This window comes from Quercus robur, chromosome 4 (assembly GCF_932294415.1).
Source record: "Quercus robur chromosome 4, dhQueRobu3.1, whole genome shotgun sequence".
NCBI lineage: Eukaryota > Viridiplantae > Streptophyta > Magnoliopsida > Fagales > Fagaceae > Quercus > Quercus robur.
The window spans coordinates 82511117-82533123 of NC_065537.1; the positions used below are offsets into that span (position 1 = coordinate 82511117).

General features: G+C 35.1%; 1 protein-coding gene and 1 long non-coding RNA gene across 4 annotated transcripts in view; both read left to right on the forward strand.

Moving 5' to 3' along the window:
- The first annotated feature begins 493 nt into the window (after positions 1-493).
- Positions 494-2501, forward strand: LOC126723977 (uncharacterized). The gene is made up of 2 exons (XR_007654542.1): positions 494-711; positions 2138-2501. It is a non-coding gene; the product is annotated as an uncharacterized LOC126723977 (long non-coding RNA).
- An 8120-nt stretch (positions 2502-10621) lies between these two features.
- The window catches only part of LOC126723978 (protein gamma response 1), a 28579-nt gene continuing 17193 nt past the window's right edge, over positions 10622-22007 (forward strand). Inside the window, exons 1-3 of one of the 3 annotated variants that reach the window (XM_050428012.1) lie at positions 10622-10803; positions 12316-13551; positions 13849-14100. In XM_050428012.1, the coding sequence (XP_050283969.1) occupies positions 12318-13551; positions 13849-14100 (1486 nt within the window). In that variant the 5' untranslated portion in view covers positions 10622-10803; positions 12316-12317. Of the gene's footprint in view, positions 10804-12315; positions 13552-13848; positions 14604-22007 lie in introns of those variants that run through there. The other 2 variants (XM_050428010.1, XM_050428011.1) reach the window with 2 other exon arrangements.

A 22007-nucleotide genomic window follows, 5' to 3' on the forward strand; every position in this document is an offset into this window, starting at 1 on the left:
TATTTTAGATTCTTTCTTTTATATGTGTGAGCTGTGCATATGTGAAAAAGAGAAACATAAAAGAAAAAATTTTGAATAATTTCCTAGATATTGTACCTTGAGTTTTTTCAACTAAATACAGTCATGTAATTATAATAACTAATTCAATAAAAATTATATTATCTTTAAATAATTTATATCTTTTGATCAATATAACCACATAATCAAATTCAATCTGAAAATACAATACCTAAAAAACAGCAACCAACTTTTGGTTACGAGAAAGTTTAAGAATACAATTTTAATTTGTGTCACAATTATGACATGGATGACTCTCATTTTGTCATTATTCGAGAAAAAAAAGGGTGGTCTATAAATGTTTGAGGACACAAGTTTAATTTGAGTCACAATTATGACATGGTCGACTCTTATTCTGCTATTAGTTGATAAAAAATGGTGGTCTATCTGTAACGTGTCGACTAATTCGGCAAATTGTGACAAATGTGTCGTCCTATAAGAACTGTTTGACCTTTACAATAGTAACAACACATGTTAAATTCATTTCAAACACCCCTGCTTTAAGAAAAAAACCCGACACCCTCGTATACTCTCTCCCCAGTGGACTTCGCGAGTGTTTGCACATATATAAGGCTAAACACACTGTCATAGCCGCAACAAAATAAGCCCCAGCAGCGAAACAGCTTCACAACACTCACGAGACATACTCCAATGGTACTCTCCCTCTCTCTCTCTCTCTCTCTCCATATATATAATATGTGTATGGAATGTGTTGAGCCTTGATGTATATCTTATGGTAAAGTTTGATGTTTTACAATTTTTGTATCCCAATGAGGAAAAGTTTAGTAATCTGAAAATGGTGCATGGAATTTATACCACAAAAAAGAAAAAAAAACATGGGGCTCCCTTTTGCAAGCTTATTGTAGAGGTTGAGGAACCATGGTTCCATGCGCTGCCAGGTAGATACTAGGCATTCTGAGGGATCTTTTGATTTTACACATGTTTCCTGATCTGGGTTTTCTTTTTTATCAATCTCTAGAAGATTTTGAACTAGTTTTGCCTTGAAATTTATACATGGGTATAGGTATGTTAAATAATTATTACTCTCTCTCTCTTTTTTTTTTTTTTTTTTTACTTGTTCTTTTTTTTTTTTAATAAAGGTTTTTCCCCTAAACTGATTAGAATTCCAACCACTGAATGGTGATTGAAATTTGAAATGAGTATCTATATATAATTTTTGATTATATAAAATGGTGATATTTACTTTTTAGTGTCTGTTTGAGTTACAATTGCAATTTCAAAATACAGTTATTTTAATTAGTAAAGTTTGTATTTCTCAAAAAAAAAAAAAATTAGTAAAGTTTGTGAAAAATGTTGGTGTGAAAAACTATATATAACAAAAAAATAAGGGGGGAAAAGCATCCCATGAGTAGCCTGCCTCCTTTTTCCCTGGTTTTAAAATTGTAATTTTCTTATAAAAGAGTAAAGTCAAGTTGCTGTTTTGTCCCTAAATCATAGGGCCAAACGAGCCCATGATTTAATGAGAAATGTCAAGGAATGGTTGACATGGTTTCTATGTGGTTTGCACAAGTGGAATATAATGGAAAGCTATTCAGAGTTTAAATGGTTTTAGGAATATTTCAGAACTATATTGAATTAGTTTTGTGGTTTGCCAAATACATTAATTTGGAGGGAGTAGGCCATTGGAAGGCTTTCTGGCATGTGTGCCAAAATGCTGTTTTAGCTTGGTAGAATCAGATGATCCATAATCTTCTCCCTGTTTATAAAGTACATTAGGTGCTAAGCAAATAGCTAATCTTAAATATCATGTTACATTTTGCAACCTGGAAACACAATTGGAGCATTAGGTGATACATGTTGCTTCTGCAATCAAAGCTGGTGCGCGTTAAGGTGCTCCAATGGAATTTGAAGGGGCTCAAATACATTTTGCATTGTCTATGAATTCTGTAGTAACAAAAGGCACTGGTATTGGAATCAGCTTTTGGATTCATGAAATGCAGTTACTAAAAAATTGGATTTAAGAAATGCAGCTTATAGTTTTTCAGCTCTATACCTCTATTCTGTCCTCAAGCAATGTGGGTTCTATTTTTGTTGGTGCATTTAAAATCTATAATTACAGTGGCAGGGTAAAGGAAAAACTACCATGGAGACATTCTTCAAGCTAGATGACAGTGGCCAGCAGAATATTTTTGTAAATTTCTAGCAGTAGTTTCCATTTAAGCAATGGGGAACAGAAAACACAAAATGTTCAAAGAGCTTCAATTATTATCATGTATGCTTCCAGCAACATGAAGCAATGATGATAAGCTCTAATACCGTTTAACTGTGGTAGAAAATAAGATAATAACAGGGACAAAAAATAATATTTTTAGAAAAGACAAAGCAAAATTTGATTATGAACCCTCCTATATTATTTGGTTTAGTACCAGACATCTGTATATATATTAAAGACGGTAGTTATATAAGTTGTTTATGTGGTTTTATTTATATATTTTTGTTGGCTTCATTAATTGCTTATTTGAATTCTATTTTATGCTTTGGTCCAGCTCGGGTCATGTAGTTGCCTAGTTGGAATTGGGTTTAACTTGGACTGATGGTGTTGGTATGATGAGTGCATTGATAATAAGATTAGTTTAGAAGTTTAGGTGAGGCTTTAACTTATATCTCTATTAAACTATTTGTTTGAAATCAATTTCTAATCGAAGGCGAGGAGATAAAAGCTTAAATGGGTTCATAAGTAAATGGTAAGAAATAATTATATAACAAGCTTCATTCCCATGTTATGCTTCATAGCTTGTTGAATGCATGTGATTGATCCCTATTGGTCTGGTTGAGCATTCATAGCCGAATTTAAAGTTTTGGGCCTGAGACTTTGTTGTTGTACTTGTAGTTGTAGTATATACTTCATAGCTTGATAGAATTTTGTAGCACTTGGAAAAATGGATATTAAAATAAAAAGTGGTTATAAAAGTTGTTTATAAGGTTTTGCACATTTTGTTGGCTTTGGTTTTTGCTTATTGAACGCGGTCTTGACCTATGGCTTAATTCAGTTTCAGTAGTTATCTTTTTGGAATTGGGTTTTCTTTGGTCTATGTATAGTTAACTTGGACTGATAATGTTGGTTTAAAGAGTAGATTTACTAAATAATAATAATGTAAAAGAAGGATGTACTGGGGTGATCTTATATATTTATTCGCATTTTATTTGTCACTCTAAGAACTAAGAATCAATGCAAGTTTTTGCTTTGCGAAGATAGTAAATGGTGCATTATGGTAATTTAGAGTTGGTTTGTCCCAACTGGATGGTAGAGAATCATCGACCTAACTGATCAAGGATGAAAATTGAGCTAATGAGATTGATTTTTGTAGACTGACTTTTAGACCAAGCTTTCATGCAGCAAAATACCTTAAACTGAATCTTAATAATCTTTTAACTATCAGTAGACTAAATGGAGATAGGAACTTAGGATTGCTTGTTTGATACCATGACATGTTCTGATGTTATTTTAAAGCACAGTTAATTTACTCATTTAACTATTAGTATATTATAGATAGGATTTGAATTTGGGTCCTCAAGTTATAAAGCTATGCTTGGTTGTTGAGGAAAAGAAAAAGAAAAGTTTTGAGTTTTTTTGGTTGAACTGGGAATTTTATTTGATCTACTTATTCACCCTGTTCAAGTCATCTGTGTTTCATTGAGACCTTATAAATCATGTTATGGTGTGAAGCATCTTTTATGTTATATTCCCATGGCCTTTGCATCTGAATTTGTAGCCAAATGCAAATGCTGTATTACTGTGATGAGTCGAAGATAATGGAGTCTAGGACTGTATCGTAACTTCATACCCGTACCTGTATCACATTCGTACTTGTATCTGTACCCATGCATCCTAGGTTGGAAGACTGATTCCCTCAAAATAACCCATTGATGTGAGGAAAGAGGGAAACATTGCTTCAATAGTTTTGGTGAGTTCCAGTGTTCCACAACATTGGCGGGCAGGGTCTGAAACTAATAAGTTGGGCCTCCTATCCATGTCTTTTAGTTTTGGGCCAGCAAAAGTGTCCCAGATGATGATCAAGGGTCTACAATCAGCAGCACTTGAAAGCGTTACAGTACACTCTACCGTAGCGTAAATTAAAATTGAAACAACATTCAGAACTCGAGTATCTGAAGTTCCACTAGAAACTTAAAAAAAATAAAAAAATTTATCATATTAGGTTTTGGTCACATGACTAATAAGTTTCAAATTTGGTCACATGATTAATGTTTGCAAAATTAGCTTAACTAGTCGTTAATCCGTGCGATGCACGGGAATAGATTTTGAATGAGGTTTAGGGAAAAAATCATTATTTATTATTTTTTAGTTGGTAGTAAGCAAAAATGCATAAAATTAAAAAAAAAAAAAATATATATATATATATATATATTAAAAGAAATAGCTCAAAGTTTTATTAGTTAGACAGAATAAAGAAATGTTGTTTTATTTATTAGTTTTTTGTGAGAAGGAATAAGAGACAGAATGTTGAATCTCTAATTTAATTTGTGTTGTATATAGAGGTATATAAAATATATATTGTAATATATATACTAAAAAGGTGCTTATTGAAATGTCATAACTCTTTGTATTAGATATACTAAAAAGTGCCTATTGAATAAAAATGTACTTATTAACTAAAAATATGTTTATTGAATGAAAAGGTACCTATGTAAATAAGTATGGAATGGTGTTTGTAAATCATGCACCTTCCAAAAAGCTTCATTTTTCACTTTTGCAAAAATATACCATTACCCACAAGATTATCTCAAGAGAGTCAAAACTGAATAGAAACACGTTTTGATAATAACTTTGAATTGTTTTGAAGTTACCGCTAATTTTATATATAAATAAATAGATATAAATATTTATTTATGCATTTATGTGTTTATTAGGTAAAACTTAAATAAATTGTTAAAAACTTTAAGATTTAAAATAGTTCATATACTTCAATATTATCAATAAAAATTTATATACAATTATAATAATAATAATTATTATATTATTATTATTATAAACTAAAAGGCTAAAAGGACTTGCTTCCAGACTATCACTGAAAGCAACAATATAACCTTATACGTTGATCTTACAAGTATTATATTTATACTATTTAAAAAATAGTTTATAATAATAATAATAAACTAAAAGGCTAAAAGCACAGTTTATATTATTATAAACTAAAAGGCTAAAAAAGTTAAAAAGGAAACCTAAAGGTCCTAAACTACACATCTGTGTAAAGCAACAGCTGCAACACGAAGAGGAACCAAAAAAAAAGAAAGAAAAAGAGCGGCAGGACGATGTCAAGGTATCGGTACAAAAAATTCTGTCTCTTTCTCATCGTATCTTCTGTAACTATCTCTTCTTGCCTCTTTATTTTTCTTTTTCTTTTCCCCACAATCAAATCCTTTGTTATCCCTCTCTTGTAGTAGTGCTTTTTTCTACACCAATCCTTCTCTTGTAGTATTGCTCTTTGTTGTCCTTCTCTTGTGGAGATTTGTGGGTTGGAGTAAATTGGCCTTGGACCACCAAAGAAATGTTTCAAAGGTGTGGACAGAAAAATAATTTTAGAGAGAGTGAGAGGAAGAGAAGAGCATACTTTTTGTGGGTATAGTGGGTTTTGATTGAGGAATTTTTGTTTTTGATGGAAGAAGTGATGTGTCTTTGGATGGAAGGTGGGCTTTGCCGTGGGATTGAGGAAGGAGCGTTGGGGAGAAAGGTTTATTGGGTTTTGTGGGACTGAAGAAGGAGCGTTGGGGAGAAAAGTTTATCGGGTTTTCAAAATGCTTTATTTTATGTTTTTTTTTATTTATGTTTTTTTTTTTTTAAATATTGTGCTGAAGTGGAAAATTGTGGTAGTTTCAAAAGTTTCGGTTATATATATATATATATATATATAGATGAGAAAAAAAAAAAATCCCTTGTTCTATTGCTCAACTTGTTTTAAATGTTTTTTTTAAAAAAAAAAAAAGAAAAAAAAGATGAGTGTGTTGTGCAAGTCTCACATTAGATATTTATTAGGTCGATTTGGGCTATATAGGAGATTAAGAAAAGTCATAATTGTAATTTTACTAGTTTTTAAAGGAAAATAATCATTGTTTTATTGTGTAAGTCATATGATGTTGAGTATATGACTTATACAATTGGATTTGGGAAGTGACAAATGGTGTATGAGTCAAGTTAGCAAGCCATGGGGCTTAGAGATACTGTTTTATGAGAAATCTTAAATGTTACTTTACCAATCTTTTTGGAATCTAAGTATAACGCTAGATTTGGCTAGCGCTTTTCTCAGTAAATGCCTTCCATTAGCAAGTTATAGGTTTGAGTCCGTGAATCAATCTCTTAAAACAAAATGAGTTTGGTTACCTCCAGTACTTTTAAATTAGAATTTCCTTTTGTTTTAATGAGAAACTGTCACATCACCCACTAACTAGATAAAATATGGAGATTAAAATCTTCTACCACTTCTTATTGTGCACTTAAAACAAAAGGACACCTTCAATTAAAAAAGTATTGGAGGTAAGTCAAACCCAAAAAAAATGGGGATAAGGTTGCCTACTAATCACCTCTTTTGAACCTCTTAAAAGTGAGAATTTTGTGTACTTGGTTTGATCTTTGAGAAATGATATGTCCACGACATTTTTACAACAAATCTTAAGTGACAGGTTGTTACTGGTTGTTATTGTTGGGACAAAAAAGTAATCTTAGTGTTAGGGTCAAATTTGAACCAACAACAACTAACCACTTGTGATTTGTTGTAAAAATGTTGTGGACATAGCACCTCTCTTGATCTTTTTACGATTGTACCTGTATTTACTTGTACAGTTTGTACCTAACTCTTGTACAACTGTTGGCAATTTGACATAAAATCAGACAGATTATTCTTTTTCTTAGTTTACATATGTTTGACTTGGATTGATAATGTTGGTATAAAGAGTAACAGAACTCTTCATAATGTAAAAGAAGGATAAACTGTTGCAATCTTACTTATTTATTACTAGCATTTTATTTGGCTTACTAAGAGAGTAAGAGATAAAAATAAATGCAAGTTTTTGGTTTGTGTGGATCAGTGGATGGTTGTAAATGGAGCATTATGATAATTTAGAGGTGGTTTGTGTCAACTGGCCACTGGATGGAGTCATAGACTAACTTATCAAAGACGAGCAAATAAGATTAGTTTGGAAGTCTAGGACAGGCTTAGCTTATATGTCTAATGAACTTTGTGATCGAACTTAATTTCCAAATGAGGGCACGGAAACAAACTAGATGGGTTTGTAAGTATCTGATAAGAATTACAAGCATATTTTCAGTGTATGCTTCATAGCTAGGTGGAATTTGAAGCATTAGGTAAAATGAAAAGCTTTTGTTTTTGTGTTATGTTTATGTGTTTTCTAGCTCAAATGACATTTCCTCTTACTAGAAGAATGGGTAGATGGTGAAGTCATGGGTTCAAAAGAATCAAAACTCACTGGCTGCTGCACTTGTTTGTGGTAACACCTGACATAGTAATAACTGATTAAATTTAAAATTTTATCAATTTAAGTATTGTTGAAGTCTGGACTCTGAAGTCCAATGTTAATGATATCTTATCTCACCTGGCTGCTGTACTTGTTTTTAATGCTAGAGATGGAAGGACACCTTCAAAACACTCCTAAACAAGGGTACCCTGTTTGCAGTGAGGATGAAAAGTGTGTCTTGGGCCTTGGTACTACACTGGTAGCTAAAATTGAGGAAGCAAAATGTAGGATTTCTCAAATAGAACATATTTTCTGCAACCAGATCTTCCCTACTTTCCAATTGAAATCGGAAAGTCTTCAGATTTTTTTTTTCTGAGGGCAGCAAAACCAGGGAAGATGCGTGTAAAGAAAAGGAAAATGATCTCATACTCCAAATAGAAAGACTTCAACGTGAAAAGCAACAAGCCCTTGAAGAGAACCGGTCTTTCAAGCTCGAGATGGAAAAGGCATCAAAGGAGCAGGAAGAAAAGATGAACAAGTTGCTTGCCAAAGTTAAATGTCAACAACTTGAGATTGATGAAATAGGATTGAAGCTGAAGAAGTCTAAGGGAGTTGATGAAGGAATGGAATTGCGGAATAGATTTGACCAATTGGTTCAAGAAAAAAACTTTGCTATTGTAAATAAGGGAAAACAACTTATAGAGTATGAAGAAAAAACAAAAGAGCTTCTTGCCAAAGTGAATGGCCTTATGCAAAAAGTTGATGAGCTTAGGGGAAAGGACGCAAAAGTAGTAGAGGGGAAGAAGTCCGCGCAAACATTAATCATAGAGAATGAAAGGCTTAGCTCAAAATTTTCAAATGATTATCAGCTATTGAAAGAGAATAAAAGAGAGATTCAATTACTTATGGCCAAATTGGAACTTTTCAAAGATAAAGCTGGAAGACCCCAAGAGGAGCTTCAGAAAAAGACTCGAGATTGAGGAAGGAAGAAAAGTACAAGCCCAATTACAGCAACAGATTGATTGGGATAACACTGAAATGTTAAAGAACAAACAGCAGTTAAGGGAGCATGAGAAAGAGAAGAACCTGCTTATGGAGAGAATGATTGGTTTAAAATTGAGAATTAATGAATTGATGGTGAAATCATAAAGGTAAGAACGGTGAGGTGATAGAAGGAAGGGATTCAATAACTTCACCTGGTAAGACTCTGTTGCTTTTATTCTTTATTGCCATTTCTTTTAAATTTTAGCTTATATTTCTATAATTGTAAATCATAAGTAGCTGTTATAAGTTTGGTGAAGTTTCTGATGATCTTCTGGCACTTCCGTCTGGTTTTAAAGTGGATTATGAACTGGGTTGTCACTTCACATAAGTTCTGGATTGGTAACAGCTTAAGTTTATAGACAAGTAGGTTGTTTATCATGGTATCATAATAGATGTTGTGTCACTTTCATTGTTTCTAAACTATTATCTATTGCCTGGTATTGTAGATCATGGAAACAAAGTTTCAGACACTTCTGAGGCTCCTTGTGACACAGCTGAAGTGAATAACATCTTCTTTAATGGAAGCTTGGAGGATGTGAAAGGAGCCAACTTAATTCAAGCCCCAAGCTCTGACTCTCATACTTCTAGTTTCCTCATTGAATCAAATTCTCCCTCCAATGTAAAATTTGGCACATTTTCTGGCACAAAGCGGGCTGCATCCTGTTCGAGAGATACATGGTCCCGTCAATGCCTTGTTGTAAAAGTTGACGAGCTCGAAGATGAGCTTAGAGGAAAGAAACAGAAAGTAGCAGATGAAAAGGTGTTGGTACAAAATTTAGTCAAAAAGATTGATGGGCTTCTCTCAGAAACTTCAGATAATCTACATCTATTGAGAGAGAATATAGAAGACAAGGAATTACTTATATCCAAATTGGAATGCTTGGAAGATAAAGTTGGTAGAATCCAACAGGAGCTTCAGAAGAAGAGTCATGAGGTTGAGGAGGGAAGCAAATTACAAAGGCAATTACTTAAACAGGTTGATTTGGCTAACACTGAAATGTCAGTACAAAAGAGAAGTTGGAGGAGTGTGAGAGGTGCTTCATGTGGAAACTATAATTGGTTTAGAAGGGAAATTTAATGAGTTGCAAGTAAATCATAGAGAAAGGAGTGAGGTATAAACCTGTTAGCTTGAATTTCATTATTAGACACATTGACTTGATTTTGTGATCTATAATGTTATGGCATAGTAATTCATTACAAATCTGAACTTTTAAGTATTCCCCAGGACCCAGCCATCGTGCTTGCTGCTTAGAAAATGATTATCAAATGATGTAAATTTTGATAGGCAGTGGGTACTATTTTCAGAATGAAAGTTTGAGCTTTTTGTTACGGTTGAATATAGAGTGACAACCATGAAATCAGTACTTGTTAAATTTTCAGGATGAAATTGTGATTTTCTATAAATAACAAAAATCAAATTACCACTGTTGTGGTAAATTTACTAACCTTAATTTTGGATGAGTAATGCTACCAACACAAATTTTTTTATAACATTTTTACAAACCATTGATATGACAAATTTTTACTGATTCTCATTTAAACCCATTAATTACATAAAAAAATTGTAAAATAATTTGTTACTTTTAACTTTTTCCAAGAGAGTAAAGGAAAGGGAAGGGGTAGATTGTTGTAATATATTGAAAATTGGTACATTTTGGCCATCTTTCCCTCTTGTCCCCCTCTATTTGCATAACCTAAAAAAGTTTCATCTTGCCTTTACAATTGAAAATTACTTTAAAAGTAAAATTGGAGTTTTGAACTTGGATACTAAACTCTTTATTGCACTTTTTCCAATTTAATTATTAAATCGAGAGTCTTATAATTCAGTAACAGATATTATTTTAATTTATTAGAAGAATAAGGGTTTAATTCCATAATCTCCCATCAATCTCAAATGGGCTCCTAATGCCCAAATATCCATGTCCCCAATCTTTTGGGCTTAGGGTAGGATGAAGTGGGCCACACCCCACACCAATTCACAAACGTACACTTCAACCGTAGTGAATCAAATCCCTCTTTTGTTACAAATCTTCCGCGGCAAGTTTTTTCATACAAAACAATATCCCGCCATTCCCAAAAAACACTTCGACCAGTTTTCTCTCACAAAAAAAAAAACACACCTCCCACTCTTAATCCCCGCATCCAAACACACCCCCAAAACCCTAGCCACCAACCAAGCAAGAGAGAGAGAGAGAGAGAGAGAGAGAGAGAGAGAGAGAGAGCTTCGTAAATTGAAGTTTTACCTTCAATGAGGTATTTCTCTCTCACTCATTTTCATTTTTTAGTTTTTTTTTTTAATATTTTTTTTACTTTCTGTTTGTTTCTCGGTAAAATGAGACGGAAAATGAGAACCAAGAAAACCTAATATTTATTTATTTCTTGGTTTGCATTGTTCTGGTTGATGTGATTATTTTCTGTTCAATTCTGATTCGTATTAATTTTTCAAATTTACCATTACATCATTTTATAGCAATGGCTAATGAAAATTTGTGCGATCTTATTAAGTTTTAATCTACAATGCCTTTGTTTTTAGTCTCTCAGCTTGTTTTTGTTATCTTGTTTGGTTCAGTACCAGAAATTTGAAAAATTAACAGGAAAATTATGTTAAAAAAAAAAGTAGATATATGGGTCTGTTTGGTTAGGCGATTTGAGAGCTTAAAAGTGCGTTTTTAAAACCCAAAATTCCATTTCGCAAGCCGTTTTGCAACAGCTTATACAAACGCTCCCTATAATGTAGTTTTTCATTTTTTTTTTTAGGTGGGCTTTGTTAATTGCTTATGTGAAATATATTTTGAGCTTTGGCTGAGCTCTGTTCGTGTAGTTTACTTGTTGGGAAGTGGGTTTAACTTGGTCTATGTGGAGGGGTTAACTTGGAAGAGTAGATTTGGTTTCTATGTCTATTCAACTATTTGATTAAAAATCAATTTCTAATTGAGAGCACAAAGACGCACACTTAAATGGGTTCAAAAGTATTTGATTCTTTTCCATGTTATGCGTCATAGCTAGGTGAATACATGTGGCCGATCCCAATTAGTCTGGTTGTGCATTCAAAACCGAATCTAAAGTTTTTGGACTAAAGCTTTGTTGTTGTTTTATAGTTTATAGCTAGGTAGATTTTTGAAGCATTGGTAAAAATAATAATGTAAAAAGAAGGATGTACTGAGGTGATCTTATATGTTTATTAGCATTTTACTTGTCATTCTAAGAGCTAAGAATCAATGCAAGTTTTTGCTTTGCAGGGATATGGTAAATGGTGTATTATGGTAATTTGGGGTTGGTTTGTCCCAATTGGATAGAAGAGAATCATTGATCTAACTGATCGAGGATGAAAATTGAGCTAATGAGATTGATTTGGTAGTCTTGGTCTGGCTCTAGCTTATATGTCTATTGAACTATATGATTAAAGTCCATTTCAAATTGAGGGCATGGGGATAAACTTTCAAATGGGTTCACAAGTATCTGATAAGAAATAATTATATAACAAGGTTTTTATTTTATTTTATTTTATTTTATTTCTTGTGTATGCTTCATAGCTAGGTAGAATTCTGAAGTGTTGGGGACAACGGAAAATTTTTGTTTTTTTGCCATACTGGAAATCTGATAGCCTCTCAGTGAAAATCTGTCCTAGAGAATCAGTTGTTTGCAGTAATTCCTGGCATATTAATAACTTGTTATATTTGAAACTGCCTATTGCTTATTGTTTTGTTGAAGTCCAATACTGATGATATGGTAAATCTTGCTTGGGTACTGTTCTGTGTTTTCCAGAGATGGCGGGGCACCTCCCAAACTCTCCTAAAGTAGGATATCCAGTTGACAGTGGTGATGAAAAGTATGTCTCTGGCCTTAGTACCATTCTGGTTGCTACTGTTCAAGAAGCAAAAGACAGGATTTCTCAGATAGAATATATATTCTGCAGCCAGCTCTACCCTAATTTCCAATCAAAGTCTAAAAGCCTGCAGAAAGTTTATTTTGAGGCCAGGAAAGCTGCAGAAGATGTGTGGAAAGAGAAGGAAAATGATCTCTTAATCCAAATAGAAAGACTTCAACTTGAAAAGAAACAAGCCCTAGAAGAGAACCAGTCTCTCAAGCTAGAGATGGAAAAACCATCAAAGGTGCAGGAAGAGAAGACAAACAAGTTACTTGCCAATATTAAATGTCAAAAACTTGAGATTGATCAACTAGGATTGAAGCTGAAGAATAAGTCTAAGGAAGTTGATGAGGGAATGGAATTGCATAATAGATTAATCCAATTGGTTCAAGAAAAAACCTCTGATAATTTAAACATGGGAAAACAACTTAAAGAGTATGAAGAAAAGACAAATGAGCTTCTTGCCAAAGTGAATGGCCTTGAGAAAAAAGTTGATGAGCTCCAAGATGAGCTTAGAATAAAGCAAGAAAAAGTAGTAGAGGGAAAGGAGTTGACAAAAAAATTGGTTGAAAAGATTGAAAGGCTTACCTCTGAAATTTCAGATGATCAACAGCTATTGAGAGAGAATAAAAAAGAGAAGAAATTACTTATGGGCAAATTGGAACATTTGGAAGACAATGCTGGTAGATTCCAAAAGGAGCTTCAGAAAATGACTCGTGAGGTTGATGAGGGAAGAAATTTACAAAACGAATTACTTCAACAGATTGATTCAACTAATACTGAAATATCAAAGAACAAACAGCAGTTGGAGGAGTGTGAGAAAGAGAAGAAGCTGCTTGTGGACAAAATAATTGTTTTAGAAGGGAAAATTAATGAGTTACAGGTAAATCATGGAGGGAGGAGCAGTGAGGTGGCAGAAGGAAACGATTCATGTGAAAAATTACTTCAACAGATTGACACAAAAGCCTCTGAGTTACAAGTTGAGAAGAAGAAAACAAGGCATTTTGTTGATCGTTACAAAAAGCTGAAATCTCAATACGACTACCTCATGTCAAAGTGTGGTCTTACTAACGATAATATGCTCCCCCAAAGTGATTCTCTAAGGCATAATCAGAATATATTGACTTCACCTGGTAAGCTTACTGCTTTTATTATGCATTTTCTCTTTATGTAATTCTAAACCACTAGCTGCATATGTATGAATCAAAAAAAGTTTCATGATGATCTGCTGGTAGTTAAGTCTTTAGTTTAGAAGTGGGTTATTTACTAGGTTGTCACTTCGCATGAGGTCCAAACTTGTTTGAATTCACTGATTTTTTGAATTTCATATTATGGTTGGTTCAACTTAGAATAACAATGGGGTAGATATCTTTACATATTGCATCCTCTGTTATTCTTTCTAAAGAATTATCTTTTCCCTGGTATTTTAGATCTTGGAAAGAAAATTGCAGACACTCCTGTGACTCCCAGTGACAAAAATAAAGTGAAGAATGACATCTGTTTCAGTGGAAGCTCAGAGGATGAGAAAAGCACTAAATTAATTCAAACTTCAAGTTCTGATTCTCCTCCTTCAGGTTTCCCTATTACAACAAAATGTCCCTCCAATGTAAAATCAGCCCCGGTAGCTGGTACAAAGCGGCCTGCATCTTCTTGGAGAGAAACAAGGTCCCGTCAGTGCCAAGGTGGGCCTGATCCTCATGATGATTTTCTTGATACTCCTCTTGAGAACATCAGAGGAAACTTGAACAAGACCTTGAAAGAACAAGAAAATGATCCTCCAGTACCTATTCAGAAAGACATGAATTTCGACGGTTCAGATGATGAAACGCAGGATATGAATGTTGATTGCAGAGTACAAAAGCAGCAGATGCCAGTTCCAGTGGCTGGCAAGAAAGATTTCAAGTATGTTGAACCAGTGAGAAAGAAAGCTGATCGGGAAAACTTGAAAGGAATTGAATGCAAGCAGTGTAAGAAGTTCTATGATGCGGTTCTACCCAATGATGGGGGCAGGGACACCAATGGTAATCAGCAGAATTTACGCTGTGAACATCATGATGGTGTTTCTAGGCATCGATATAGGTATGCTCCTCCTTTGACCCCTGAAGGATTTTGGAACATTGGATTTGAATCTGAAATGTCATAGTATTATTGAGCTCAAAATTCTTATCTTTGTTTGAGCTGTTCATTTGATTTCTACTTCCAGTTTTGCAACTTTGTGGTCCTAAGTAAATTAAAAGAGCAAATAGTTTCAAGAAAGCTAAAATAATTCTTCAATTACATGATATATCCCCCCAAGCTTTTACCCCATATGCGAACCCTAAAATTTTATTTATATATATATAATATATATGATTTTAAATTCTATTGTATATCCACCCATGTACCCAATTTCCTTCTCTATTCTTTTATAAAAAATTACTTAATCAGGAAAGGAAATCTATTATATAGCTAGTATTCAAGAGCAAATATCTGTAGACTTTGCTTGATTCTGTTGTCTGGTAGTGACACTTGTCTATACAATATTTGAGGTTTAAAATTTTAGAATGTTGTACAATGTCCAAGGAAGAAATTGGTAGTATTTTGTGGGGTTCCTTTTGTGGTCAAAACCTTTTGATTAAAAAAAATTCCACTGCAATATCGATACTGAGTCACTCATAGCATTACTATACCTGCCCTTTTCATTGCGGGTTGGTTATTCATCACTCCTTGTAATTGATCATCAGGTAAATATTGAAAATGTTGTGGATTCCAAGTTATTCTATCTGTTCCTAGCCTTGTTAGAATCATTTATGTGATTGATTAAATGGACAATAGATATTAAAACTCAAAATAGTTGCAAGTTTTCCCTGCTGTTGATTGCATATCATCGATAGCTATCTATATTTCTCATTTTCATAATTGTACTTCATATTGTGTTATCTTTGATTGTTCATATCAATCACTATTCAAAGTACCATTCTCTTATAAACTTCTATATCTCCTTTTGATTTATATATATGAAATTGATTCTTGAAGTTTGTGCCAAAACCTACCATGCTAGATATCTTAGGTTTCTGTGTATTTCTTCTTTTGCTTTCCTTTTAGGCAATCATAGCATGTCTTATTTAGAGAATCTGAATTCTTGGTATTTATGCCCTTATGGTCTAGGATTCTCCGATCTCATTATTCCACAATTCAGTTTGATTAATTTCTGATCCTTTTAATCCCTTTGCACATTAATCAGCATTAGGTTTGAAACTGAACTTATATATTTTTAGCTTACTTCAATCACTTTGAAGCTTCAAAGTTGCTGTAACTTTAGACTCTTTCATAATTCTCTTCATTTGCTATATAGTTATGCAGCAGTTGACATGCATTTGATTCCAACACCTGGTACATATTGGTTATTAGAATTTGAAAATAATGACATCTTTTAGTCATCCTAATTCTTTCATTATTGTGTTCTTTGTTCATAAATGCACTGATCTAATCAATTTATTGTTTCAAATTTTCAATATATATATATGTATGTATGTATGCATGGGAATTTTTGGTTAAAAAACACTTTAACAAATTATTGGAGAAATAAAAATATTTATTCAAGCAATCTACATAAAATGAAGGGATCGGTAGTAGACTAGGAGTATAATATGCAACTAGCAGTAACAATATGGCTCCCCTCCTTTGGTCACAAAGTGATACTTGTGTCATTGATAAACTTGGGAGAATTGGTGATGATGTGAAATTCTCTGTTTTTCTACGTCAAGTGAATAAAATCAAGTATACTAACAAAAAAAAAAAAAAAAAACTTCCCACTACTATACCTAAAAAATAGATTCAACATTCCTGTCCTGCTTACCCCATAGGAAATGGTAGTACCAAAATCCCAATATATATAAAATGGCAAGGGTGATATTCTTCTACACCATTTGTCTCTACCTTGTGAATTGGTAGTAGTTGGTATGATTATGTCACAGTTTTACCTATCAAGAAAAATTATGTCACAGTTTGAATGAGTAGAACCCGCACCTAGACTGGATACACACCCACCCACATGATTGCAGAGGTCCATACAATCACGGTGTTTGTGGGTAATCTTTCACACTGACATCCTTAATAGAAATAAGTTTATATGGTGGTAAAGGATGCTTAGTGTAAGCTAACATGCTACTACTAGTACTCTTTGATTCGGTTATTAAATTAAAAGTTACATCCTATGTCTACTATTTTTTCTTGAAGGGTAAAATTCTGAAGTTCTCTATGGAGAGTTAACCTATTTATAAAATTGTATAGTTGGAAATGAACCTGGCTAGATGTCTATGAGAAACAAATATATATCAGGATTTTGCTAGCTTATTTGTTTGAAGTTGAGATTAAAGTCACTGCCTTACTTGAAAAACAGCTAGCTTAAAGTCTTTTTTTTTTTTTTTTTTTTTTTTTTTTTTTTATACGGCAACAAATAAGCTAGTATTTTTTTGAGATAGTTACAATATGTTGTTAACCCCGCAATTCGAACCCTTCCTCCTTAGACCCTCCAAGCACTTTTTGCATGAAAAAGTGCTAATTAAATTACAAGACTTTTAAGATAAACTAATATTTTAATAGGCCAATCACATTACCGAAATTCTTGCTGCCTAAACCTGTTAACCGAAAATCAATTGTGGCAATGCCATTGTCGAAATAGGGAAAAAAAAAATTCGTTTGTTTATAGCATAAAAATCCAATCACAAGAAGGAAAAAAAAAAAAAAAAAGTGACTGGCATTTTGAGCTCGAGTTAAATAAATTTTTCATCATGTTGTTAGGTTTTTTTTTTTAGGTACTTGGTAAATATAATAATCGTAAATTATAATTGATATAAATTATTATTATTATTAACAAAAAATAAATAAAAAAATTAAAAGAGCCTGTGAAGCTAAAATTTTACTTGTAGCCTATTGGCAGAAAATTTCTTACCTCCAACTATTAAATAGCATTATTTATTTTTTTTTTTAAGAGAGGTTCTTATGTTATGATTTTTTGTTTTTTTTTTTTTGGGTAATGGGAGTAGTGAAGTTATCTTTAAGGCTGCGTTTGAATCGACTTCAAACGCATTCCGGAAATGATTTTTCGGAAAATAGGTGTGTTTGGTTGGTCCGGAAAATTCTATTTTCCGAAAATTGAAATCCGTTGACCGAAAAAAAAGGCCTTTGACCACGGAAATCAATTACCGGCTCTATTTTCACTTCAAAGGATTTTCGGAAAAGAGAGAGAGAGAGAGAGAGCGTGCGCGCGCGAGGGAGAAGACCAGTCCGTGTCGATCTCTAGTCCTAAGACCAGTCCGACGACGGCGAACGACGCTTCGCGAGATCGCGTCGGATCGAGATCGCGTTCGACGGCGCGATCTCGCGAAGCGTCGTTCGTGAGATCGCGCCGGATCGAGATCGCGATCGACGGCGCGATCTCGCGAAGCGTCGATCGCGATCTTGCCTTCGTTAGATCGCGACGGCGAGATCGCGATCGCGCGATCTGGATTTGTGTTTTCTGGGTTGTGGCTTGTGTCTGGATTTGTGTTTTCCTTTCTTCTTTTCCAAACACTAGAAAATGTTTTCCGGAAAATTTTTTGAAATGCAACCAAACACACAGAAATATTTCCCTTTTCCAGAAATTAGCATTTCCGGAAAATATGTATTTTCCGGAAAACGTTTTACGGCAACCAAACACAGCCAATGACAAAATTTAGTTACAAAATTAGTTATAACCCGAAATTATAATTTTTTTTTATTTAATATCTTTTTTATTGGAGGTGAATTTTGACAAATTCTCAATTGGATAACATCTTCTTCTTATATTTCCAATACTTACTATCAAAAAATATATATGAAATTGGGAAAAAAAAAATAACAATAAGTTTATGAAAAAAGTATTCGGCAAAAAAAAAAGAAGTTTAGGCAAAAAGTGATAACTTGCCGATCAAAATCATGAGAGAACGTATGAAAGTAGAAGAACTTATTTTGAAAAATTAAAAACTGAAAACAAATGTGGATTTCATAGTGGCATACATATACAATGCTTTGTATTTTTTACATATACATGTCTTTGCTCACATGCCAAGATTTTGCCTTGAGCCCTGCAAACCCCACCTTCCACACACACTCTCAAGCTTCCTCCTCAATAAAACCCTCGAACTTTTTTTTTTTAGTTGCTTCCCAACACCAGTTAGCCCAAACGCACCTCCACACTTTTTTTTTTTTTTTTTTTTAAGAACGTTTTTTAATTTCTTGGGTTTTGTTTTTTCTATTCCCATCATTCATATCATGATGGGAATAGAATTATTATTATTATTATTTTTTTTGATGGGAAAAACTGCATACTTTTTATTCAGAACGTTGAAAAGACGATACATCTTTAGCACACGCATGTGCCACTTGACTTGGACACTCCTCCAGCCAAACTATCAAACTCTCAACATTATGAGCATGCTGAGCTAACAAGTGGGCAGGGACATTTCCCTACCTTTTAATATGTAGAAAATCAAAAGTCTTGAAACTCTGGGCTTTCCATAGCACGCCAAGGACTATATTCTGGATCGACGACGCTGCCTCCCAGTGCTGTGAACAGCGTTGATCGTCAGTTGCGAATCACTTTCAAAAACCACGTCCCTGAGTCCCACCTCCTTGGCAAAAGTCACCTCGATCTCCAGGGCCTTCACCTCTATTTCTAACGCACCGAGAGGAAAGTCCAGCTTTCTACACATGGCTGCAACCACGTTCCTTTCCTTGTCGCGCACGATCACACCCACGTCGGATTGCTTAGACTTTGTGAATAGTGCCCCGTCCACATTAATCTTAAAGTAGCCCGGTGGCGGTGGCTTCCAGGTGGCAGTGATTTGGACGTCAAAAAGAGGCCAGTTCATCTTCACATTGGCAGATAAGAAATCCTCCAACAGTTTCACAGAGTTTCTCACAATTACAGACCCGAGACGCCTCTTCCCACCATGCCGAACCTTGTTCTGGCTCTGCCAAATACCCCAGCATATCATGATCCACCTCTCCAATAGCGCTTGCTGCGCCTCCCAACAAATTCGAAGTCTACTAAACGTGTCCAAAAAACTTTAAGACTCAAGAACTTTGATTGGTAGAGAAAGTTTGCAAGAACTCCATACCTCTGTACTGCGGTCACAAAAACAGAGCAGGTGCATGGCCGTTTCTACATGCCTACCACATTCCTCGCATATATTGTTGGTCGTGATCTTTCTACGAAAGAGGGAGTCTTTAGTGGCCAATATCCCATTACAGGCCTTCTAGGCAAAATGTTTAATTCTATTAGGCAGATTCATACTCCACACCCCTCTCCATGCTTCGTGCAACTTAGCCAGGTCAGAACAACCAGCATTGCCACCCTCTGCCTTTACTTCCAGGGCCAACCTATAAGCACTCCTCATTGTAAAACTACCTTTCTTTTCTTCAGCTCAAACCATTCTGTCCATGGCTACTAATTCATTGATGGGGGTACTCAGAATCGCCTCTACATCCTGTGGTAAGAAAAGCCCTCTAACTAGCTCTATGTCCCACTCCTTGCCTCAATCTTTCAATAAGTCATAAACCATTTTAATCTGATTTCCAAGCCGCTCAAGTGACACCACCCTATACGTACTTCGATTAGTAAGCCATTGGTCTTGCCAAACATGAATGCGACAACCATCGCCAACCTGCCATCTCAACTTGCGTTTTACCAAGTGTTAGGCAGCCATGATGCTCCTCCAGGCAAAGGAAGCCTTCTTCCGTACCTCAGCCTCCACAAAGTTCCCATTAGGGAAATATTTAGCCTTATAGACCCAAGAAAGCAGGGAGAAAGAATTAGTTTAAAGTCTCCAGCCCTATTTTGCTAAAAGGGCAAGATTGAAGGATTTCAAGTCTCTAAAGCCCAAACCCCCTTCATCCTTCGGTCGGCACATTCTTTCCCAGCTCAACCAAGCCACCTTCTTTTCATTCTTCACTTGTCCCCACCAAAATTGTCTCACCATTCCAGTCATCTCCTCGCAGAGCCCGTTGGGAAGCTTAAAACAGCTCATAGTATAAGAAGGAACGGCCTGCGCGACTGCCTTGATCAACACTACGTTTCCTGCATTTGATAAAAGTTTTTCCTTCCAACCCGTAAGCTTGGAGGCTAGTTTTTGTTTCAGCTGAGCAAATGTATCTTTCTTTGACTTACCAATTAATGAAGGTAGACTAAGATAGGTTTCATGTGACTTGATAACCTGGGCCCCAAACATGGACTTGACAGCTTCTTGAGTGCGGTTGGGGGTATTGCGACTAAAGAATAAGATCGTCTTGTTTCTATTTAATTGTTGACCCGAAGAGGACTCATAGACTTGCAAAATTCTCTGAATTTCTGCCTCTTCCTTCTTTGTTGCTTTACAGAATATCAAGCTATCATCCGCAAAGAATAAGTGTGAGATCCGTGGCCCCCTAGCCGAGGTAGCCACACCTTTTATCTCCTTCCTCTCCGACGCCTTGTGCAACAAAGCCGACAAACCTTTAGCACAAAGAAGGAAGAGATATGGGGAGAGTGGATCCCTTTGTCTAAGGCCTCGTGTTGGAGTAATCAGTCCGCACGGTTGGCCATTAAGTCTTATAGCATATGTAACAGAGGATACACACGCCATCACAATCTGAATCCACCGCTCATGGAAAGCCAGCTTCTCCATTATTTTTTGCAAGCACCCCCACTCCACCCGGTCATAAGCCTTGCTCATGTCCAACTTCAAAGCCATCTCTCCCTCCTTACCTTTCCTCTTCCTATGAATATGATTCATTAGTTCATGGGCCACAAGAATTTTATCTGTGATGAGCCTCTCAGCTACAAAAGCACTTTGGTTTTCACATACAATATCCTTTAACACAACCCTCATTCTATTAGCTACTACCTCGGAAGCCAGCTTATATGCCACATTACACAAGCTTATAGGCCTATAGTCAGTGACTCTAGAGGGGTTTTTCATTTTAGGTATAAGCACAATGTGGGTTTCATGAAACTTAGGGGGAGCAATACCATGGTTGAGGAATTCTACTACAGTTTGTATGACAACAGATTTTGCAGTAGGCCAATAATGTTGAAAAAACAAAGGAGGCACACCATCAGGGCCTGGTGCCTTCAGTGGGTGCATCTGCTTAAGGGCTTTCTCAACCTCAACATACCTAAAGTCCTGTAATAAAATCTCATTCATTCTGTTAGTGACTTTAGGGTGAATAGCAGCCAGTAATTCTTCACTAACTGTGGGGCACGAAGAAGTAAATAGCTCTTGGATATACTTTATAAGAATATGACCCATGGTGTCTTCCTCCTTCTGCCATTGACCAGTAGAGTCCAAAAGCCAAGTGATGGTGTTCCGTTGATGCCTTTTTGAGGCTTTCTCATGGAAGAAAGATGCATTACTATTCCCTGACTTAAGCCAACTGTTCCTTGACCACTGCTTCCACATCACTTCCTCCGCCGAGAGCAGCTTGTTAATCTCCCCCTTTGTATCATGAATCTCTTCCATGTTCACCTCCCCACCTGGTAAGCACTCCAACCATTAGAGCTTCTTTAAAAGTGAAGCTATTTTCCTTCCTACATGGCCAAAGTTCGTCT